This window comes from Bubalus kerabau, chromosome 1 (genome assembly GCF_029407905.1).
Source record: "Bubalus kerabau isolate K-KA32 ecotype Philippines breed swamp buffalo chromosome 1, PCC_UOA_SB_1v2, whole genome shotgun sequence".
Taxonomy (NCBI): domain Eukaryota; kingdom Metazoa; phylum Chordata; class Mammalia; order Artiodactyla; family Bovidae; genus Bubalus; species Bubalus kerabau.
The window spans coordinates 212,731,466-212,738,904 of NC_073624.1; the positions used below are offsets into that span (position 1 = coordinate 212,731,466).

At 56.2% G+C, this 7,439-nt stretch overlaps 1 protein-coding gene across 2 annotated transcripts; it reads right to left on the reverse strand.

The window, feature by feature from the left end:
• Positions 1-2,128: 2,128 nt before the first annotated feature.
• On the reverse strand, positions 2,129-7,172 carry C1H19orf25 (chromosome 1 C19orf25 homolog). Of its 2 annotated transcripts, XM_055553321.1 has the most exons (4): positions 7,006-7,166; positions 6,775-6,906; positions 3,391-3,569; positions 2,129-2,526 (listed from the first exon to the last, which is right to left on the reverse strand). In XM_055553321.1, the coding sequence occupies exons 2-4, from the start codon at positions 6,902-6,904 to the stop codon at positions 2,182-2,184; spliced, it is 654 nt and encodes a 217-aa protein (XP_055409296.1). In that variant the 5' UTR covers positions 6,905-6,906; positions 7,006-7,166; the 3' UTR covers positions 2,129-2,181. The 2 variants fall into 2 exon arrangements, with proteins under 2 accessions (XP_055409296.1, XP_055409306.1); XM_055553331.1 differs by having other exon boundaries at positions 2,384-3,569; positions 7,006-7,172.
• Between the last annotated feature and the right edge of the window lie 267 nt (positions 7,173-7,439).

Consider the following 7,439-nt stretch of genomic DNA (forward strand, 5'->3'; position numbering starts at 1 on the left):
GACCGTCTGGCTGCCCCTAGGGTGGTCCCAGGACCCGCCTGCCACCCCCAAACCCAGGGCCCCGCCCTCCGAGCCTCACCCCTGCCCACACGGGCCTCGCACTCCCGCGTAGACGCTTGCTTTTGAGCCGAGGAGGCTTCGGGAGGAAAGTGAGCTGCGAGCTGGAGCGCGCGTCACCGCAAGGGGGCGCCCACGAAGCCCTGGCGCCCGCGCCGAGACCATCCTCCTGGCTGGGGCCGTCCTCAGCGATGCCCTTCTGGGTTCCTGGCCCTGCCGGGCCCGGCATTAGCACCACACTTGCTCCCCTCTCCTCTGGGGAACGCATGGGGAGGAGGGGGCGGGAATGACAGTGCCCGCCGAGGTGGGGAAGGGGCTGGGAGGGTGGCGGCAGCAGGAGCCTGCCAGCCGAGGGTGGCGGCTGCGCACGCGCAAGAGAAAGCCTGTAATTACGGGCAGGGCCGGGTAATTGGTTAACTACGGCTTAGCTGGTTTGTTTGCCGTCTCGGCCTCAGCTGGGGGCGTGCGGGAGGGGCGTGTCTGCGCCCGACAGAAAGGCCGCCCCAACCCCAGACAGACACGCGCAGGGAGCCTGGAGCACCCCAAAACTGGTCGGGGGCGCTGGGTACACAGGGCGTCCCCGCAGCCCTCGTAAGGAACCAGGAGAGGCAGGCGTGCCGGCAGCCCCGTGGCTGAGGAGAGCGAGAAACGGAGGGGAGGCCGGGGCCTAGCCACCGCCCAGTAGCCAGGCCTGGACTACGGGACCTGGACTGCGCTCTGCGGGAAGTGGTCCCCGCGTGCACCTGCCTGGTCCCAGGTCTTTGCCTTTTCACCGAGTCTCCTGTTCTTTGGATCTGCGGGCTCCGTGGGGCGTGGCCTCCTCCCGGGGGCCAGCACACCTGCCCGAACAGCGGATCCCCCTTCCCTGAGGAGCCCGGCTCTGCGCGAGCGCCAGCAGCTGCTCTCAGCCGCCCTAAGGATCTGCAGTCACACCGCCCTGCCGAGCTGCTCTGGGGGCCGGGAACAGTGTGCCGGTTCCTGTCCCTTCTCTGGGAGGGGAGCAGAGCCAGATGGAGAGGACGTGCTGAAGGAGCCCTGCCTCTGCCCCCCCAGGACGCTGTGCTGCCGCTCCTTAAGATACACACGCTGCGACATCGCGTCCCGCAGGCCAGGGTTCGGCTTGAGGGCCAGGAGCAGAAGCAGGACGCAGGAAAGGCTGCACCACGTACTCCTCCTGGGGAGAGCGAGCCTGGGAAAGTGGTGGGGACTGAGCAGGCGCTAGAACAGCCACTGCTCACCCTGAGGCCCCTCTCCAGGGCGGATAAGACACCTCTGCAAACGGCTGCTCCCATCCTATCAGCAGCCAGAAGGGGAAGCGGGGAGTGGCCTTTTGAGCTCCTTCTCAAATGTGGGGGCTGCAGAATGTTGCACCCCATCATCACAGGCGAGCCACCCTTGGAAATGGAGAAATGCTGCCAGCTTGCCAAGCTGTGGGCGCCTGGAGTGGAAGCCCCCGTACTGAGTCCCAGGCTGTGCTCTGGCAGCTGTGCGCCTGCTTCCCTACGTGGGCCGTGGGGAGAATTCCCAGAACTACCTCTGGGTTCAGCAGGTTGGCTGCCATGACGGGGCAGAGGACCCTCCCAGCTGGCTGCCCCTTGCCATTCTCTCCACAGGCAGGGGCAGGGCCTGAGCCATCCCATCCTATCCAGCGCCCACTCTGCCACCTCCATCTATCACAGCAGCGGTCCACGTAGCCATTGGGCTGGTGGGAGCCCGAGGTCCTGATTAGAGTGGCTTCCTGGAGGAGGCAGTGCTGGCCACCGCTGGACAATCAGCCTGAGGCCGGAGCTTGGAGGAACAAAGTCCAAGGACCGCAAACACTCCTGTGAAGCCCTGACCCGAGAGACACAGGGTACCCAGGCCAGACCTCGGCCCGGAGCAGATGGACACTGCGAGCCGGGTGCTGACTTTGGGGCACTACCTCACCACGCTGCCGCAGCCTGAGCCTGGTTGTCTTGGCTTGTTCCCTCCCCGCTGTTTCCATCCCAGGTGCCGCAGGACACCTGTAAATACGTACAGCCCCCACCTGTAAAGCCATCACCTGGCGGAAGGAGGCCGCAGAGCCAGGCGTCTCACTGCACCTTTAATAAACAGCTGTTGAATTGCACTCCAACTGGCTGCGCCTTAGTCTCCAGAGGGGTGAGGCAGTGTGGGGGTCAGGAGGGGGCTTTGCAGGCCTTCCATCCAAGTCCATGTGCTGCCTGCATAGCCTCGCTCCCCAAAACCAAGTGTACTCGAGGTTGACACAAGGGTTTGTTGTGTGCAAGAGTGCCCTCCCTTGGATGAGGAGGCTGCTCGGTGTCCACTGCTTCTACTGGCGCCGCATCCACACTTTCTCAACACCTGGGCCCCCAAGTTTCCAGTTTTAGGGTCTCTAGGCATGAAGCAGACACCTTTTTCTCCTGGGATACATGAGGTCTCCTTTGTCTGCTGTGCGGGGTCCCAGCGCCGCCCTGAGCTTTTGGGACCCTGGAAAGGAGGGGCCCATGGGGGGACTGTCGTCGAAGGCACTCAGTGGCCTCATCACCTCCCACTGGTCTGCTGCTCTGGTCTTCACAGGACTGGTTTTTTAGGGTGAGAGCCCTTTCCTTGGTCCTCACCTGGCCCACCACCCACCTGTCTGCAGGTGAAGGTGGAAGGAGGGAGGGCACTGGGTGAGAGCTGGGGCAGGGACTGACTGCCACGTCCTCTCACGGTACTCCCATGTGACTGCATCCCACAGGTGACAGACAGACGAGAGCCTGCCCTGGGGGAGCACCCAGGCCCAAGATGGGGTGCCAGGGGCCCAGAGAGGTGGCACTCACCCTGAGGGCCACTGCTCCTCACACAACCAGAGCCACCATGGGCTGGGGAGGACACTGAACACCCCCACACTCTTCTGGAACCTCTGGGCCCCCACCAATTCACATGGAGATGGCAGAACCAGAAGGGTGGGTCCCACCAGCTCAGTCTGATTGGTCAGTGAAGCAGGGTCGCCAGAGGAAGGGAGGTGAGGATGGATTGACGGCCCTGGGCCCCCGAGCCTCGAAGGAAGTCCAGTCTGGGCTCCTCAGGGTAAGGGGCCTGTGCACAACCCAGATCCCATCCTCAGGGAGGGGTCTATGCCCAGTGAGGCCCCACACCGACTGGGCAGGCTGTGTCCCCTGAGGTCTCTGGGTGCCAGGGCTTGCCTAGGCCGCAGAACAGAGAGCCAGAAATCTGCTTCTGGGACCCAGGGGCCAGATGTCAGATGAGGTGTGCCAGGCCAGATGCTGAGTGGAGGACCCAAGGTTCCAGTGGGCCAGGTTATCCCAAGGAGGTGGCTGCCGTGCCGGGCAGAGCCACTTGGCCCACCTGGCTGATGTCCCGCTCCAGTTCCTCGCCCGCCTGCTGCAGGTCTGCACGCTTCTGCTCCAATTGGGCACCCGCCTGCTGCAGCCGCTGGTTCATAGCCACATAGATCCGGCTCTGGAAGTAGAGCTGCTCTCGCTGGGCTTCGGCGTCCTCGGTTCTCCCAGAGGGGCCCAGGGGGTCTATGGATAGGACACGGCAGCATCACTGCCCGTTAACCAGAGGACTCAGTTTACCCTCCAGAGAAAACAATGGACTGGAGGGGACAAGTCACAGGAAAGGCTGGACTCCACTGAACCACAGTCCCTCCAAAGGGTGGGCCCTGGCTCCTAGAAAGAACTCTGACCCTGATCACGGAGCAGAATGGCTCTCACCAGCACTCTGAGCACTCAGAGGGGTGGGAAGAAGCCAGGATGCACACTTCCCAGTGACCACACTTCCTAAAGGGTACAGGAGAAGGGGGAGTCAGGGCGCAAAAGGCACAGGCTCCAGGGTCACATGGACACACATCAAGGTCCTCCTTGCTCTGCCTGGTCCCCTTGTCCACAAACTGGCCAGAAGCTCTGCATTTGATTACAGATCACTTTATCACCTGCCTGACACCAAGGTGGGAAAGGCCAGGCAGTGCAGGTGCACACAGAGGTGGACACAGGCCGGCAGGGGCAGCCCCCTGCTCCCTGAATGGCCCCAGGACTGGCCATGCCTCATGGCCCCAACCTCCAAGTGCTGGGGACCTAGCCTGTGAGCCTTAAGCTGGGGCTCAAGCAGCCGCCAAAGACCCAGCTGCAGGCTGTGGATAAATAGGTGCTGTGGTTCCTCAGGCGGCCCCCTCCAACACAACGTTCTAGGCGACAGAACGTCCCCAGCTGAGCCCCCCAGCACAGCAGCAACAACAAGGGTCTCCCGAGCCTGTAAAATGTGGCCATGTGCAGCAAAGAACAGAATTTTTACTGTTACTTAATTTAAAAACAAATTGTCCCACAGCCACATGTAAGTCAATGAAGTTAGAACACTCTCTCATACCCTACACAAAAATAAACCCAGAATGGCTTAAAGGCTTAAATATAAGACATGACACCATAAAACTCCTAGAGGAGACCATAGGTATAACATTCTGTGACATGGATCTTACCTATGCTTTCTTAGGTCAGTCTCCCAAGGCAACAGAAATAGAAGCAAAAATCAACAAATAGGACCTAATCAAACTCACAAGCTTTTGCCCAGCAAAGGAAACCAACAGCCTATAGACTGGGAGAAAATAACTGCAAATAATGTGACTGACCAGGGCTTGATTTCCAAAATATGCAAACAGCTCATACAACTCAATATCAACAAACAAAACCCGGGTGAAAAATGGGCCGAAGATCTACATAGACATTTCTCCAAAGAAGACATACAGATGGTCAAGAATCACATGAAAAAATGCTCAGCATCGCTAATTATCGGAGAAAAGCAAATCAAAACTACAATGAGGTACCACCTCCCACAGGTCAGTATGGCCATCATTAAAAACTGTACAAATAAGGACTTCCCTGGTAGTCCACTGGCTAAAACGCCATGCTCCTAATGCAGGGGGCTGAGGTTCAAACCCTGGTCACGGAACTAGATCCCACATGCTGCAACTAAGAGTTTGCATGACACAACAAAGACCTGGCACAGCCAAATAAATAAATATTAAAAAAAAAAAAAACTCTACAAATAACAAATGCTGGAGAGAGTGTAGAGAACAGTGAACACTCCTACACTGTTGGTGGGAATATAAGCTACTGCAGCCACTGTGAAAACAGCACAGAAGTTCCTCAAAAAACTAAAAACAGAGGTACCATATGATTCAGCAATCCCACTCCTGTGCAAATATATCCAGATGAAACCATAATTCAAAAAAACACATGCACCCCAATGTTCAAGGCTGCACTAGTTACAACAGCCAAGACATGGAAGCAAGCTAAATGTCCATCGACAGATAAATAGATAAAGAGGAATAAAAAGGGTACGGTAAGAAAAGAAAAGGATATGGTGTATATATACACAATGGATTACTACTCAGCAGTGAAAAAGCACAAAAATATTGTCACTGGCAGCAACATGGATGCAACTAGAGATTACCATACTAAATGAAGTGAGAAAAAGACAAATACTGTATGATATCACTTATCTGTGGAATCTAAAATATAATGCAAATGAACTTATCTATGAAACAGAAACAGGCTCAGACATAGAGAAAAGACTTGTGGTTGCCAAGGGGGAGGGACAGCAAGGAAATCAACCCTGAATATTCACTGGAAGGACTGATGCTGAACCTCCAACACTTTGGTCACCTGATGCAAAGAGCTGACTCACTGGAAAAGACTCTGATGCTGGGAAAGATTTCGGGCAAGAGGAGAAAGGGGCAACAGAGGATCAGATGGTTGGATGGCATTAGAAACTCAATGGACATGAGTTTAAGCAAACTCCGGGAGATGGTGAAGGACAGGAGATGGTGAAGGACAGGGAAGCCTGGCGTTCTGCAGTCCATGAGGTCACAAAGACACGACTGAGCGGCTGAACAACAAACACAAAGGGGAAGCGGGATGGTGGAAAGAATGGGAGTTTTAGATAACGATATGCAAACTATTATATACAGGATGGATAAACAACAAGGTCCTGCTGTATAGCACAGGATTTTCAATATCCTGTGATAAACTATAATGGAAAAGAATGAGTATGTGTAACTGAGTAACTCTGCTATAAAACAGAAATTAACACTGTAAACCAACTATACTTTAATTAAAAAAAAAAAAAAGACACAAAGACGAACCCCCCAAAAAAGTCCCAACGTGTTTCTCACCTTCTGACATCCCACAAGCCTTATACTGATCCTCTCTACCCACTAGAATGGTCTGAGGACAGGCACTTCCATCTTTTTTTTTCCCCCCTTTTCTTGGCTGTGCCACGTGGTATGTAGATCTTAGTTCCCCGACCGGGGATTGAACCCATGCCCCCTGAAGTGGAATCGCAGAGTCCTAAGCATTGGACGCACAGGGAAGTCCCAGGGACTTTCAACGTTCAGATCTACCTCAACCACCTCAGTGATTAGAATAGAACCTGGCCCATAAGAGGTTCTCAATAAGCTTGAACGAATAAACGAAACTCATAGAGAACACAGTATTGAGACTACAATTGTATGTCGGACCCTGCAGTCAATGTTCTCCGTTTATCTTCTGAGCAAAGGGTGGACACTCTTTCTCTGCAAAAGGCCAGACCTAAGTATTTTGGGCACTGTAGGGCCAGACAGTCTCTGTCCTGACCATTTAACTCTGCCAGTTCGTCTCAAAAGCAGCCAGGTGCTTCCCTTCTCGCTGGGGTCTATGGACAGCCCCTCCCCTGCACGACCTGGGCTTCCCCTACCTTCCCGGGCCAGGGCGGTGAAGACGGGGTCCTCGGCGGGCGCCCCCCGCACGTCCTCCAGGATCTGCTCTACCGTGGGGGGCGCCGGACGGGTGGGCAGCACCACGCGCTTCTTGGCCTTGGAGCCCATTCCTGCAGAATGCAGAAAAGAGCGTTGACCGCGCAGTTCCTGCCGCCCAGCAAACTCCCACACACGCTCCGGAGCCCCGCTCCCGGGGAAGCCGGCCCTGCCTCGATCCTCCCAAGGCGGAACAGCACGCGGTCTGGGGCTTCAGTGTCTGGCTCCACTCAAGACAAGTTTCCAGCAGAAGATCCACCTGGCCGCGGGTACTCAGCCGCCATAGCTGCCGAGAGGCCACTTCCGCTTCCGGTCGGCCTGCGGGCCCGCCCTATAGGCACGTGATGCGCACTTCCGGCCTTCTCGGGTTCCCGCCCGCCGCGAAACCAACCCCCCTTTAAAGGGGCCACGCCCGAGAGAGTTTCGGTACCACTGGACCAGAATGTGTGGGGCTTCTCTGATAGCTCAGTTGGTAAATAATCCAGCTGTAATGCTGAAGACCCCAGTTCTATTCCTGGGTCGGGAAGATCCCCTGGAGAAGGGATAGGCTACCCACTCCAGTATTCTTGAGCTTCCCTTGTGACTCAGCTGGTAAAGAATCCACCTG

What these genes read in the sequence shown, in the direction of transcription:
- C1H19orf25 (XM_055553321.1), bottom strand. Translation starts at nt 6,904, where the DNA reads ATGGGCTCCAAGGCCAAGAAGCGCGTGGTGCTGCCCACCCGTCCGGCG. An exon ending in CACCGCCCTGGCCCGGGAAG is followed by an intron (nt 3,570 to 6,774) that starts GTAGGGGAAGCC and finishes TCCTATCCATAG; the next exon opens with ACCCCCTGGGCCCCTCTGGG. An exon ending in TGGAGCGGGACATCAGCCAG is followed by an intron (nt 2,527 to 3,390) that starts GTGGGCCAAGTG and finishes CCTCCTTTCCAG; the next exon opens with GGTCCCAAAAGCTCAGGGCG.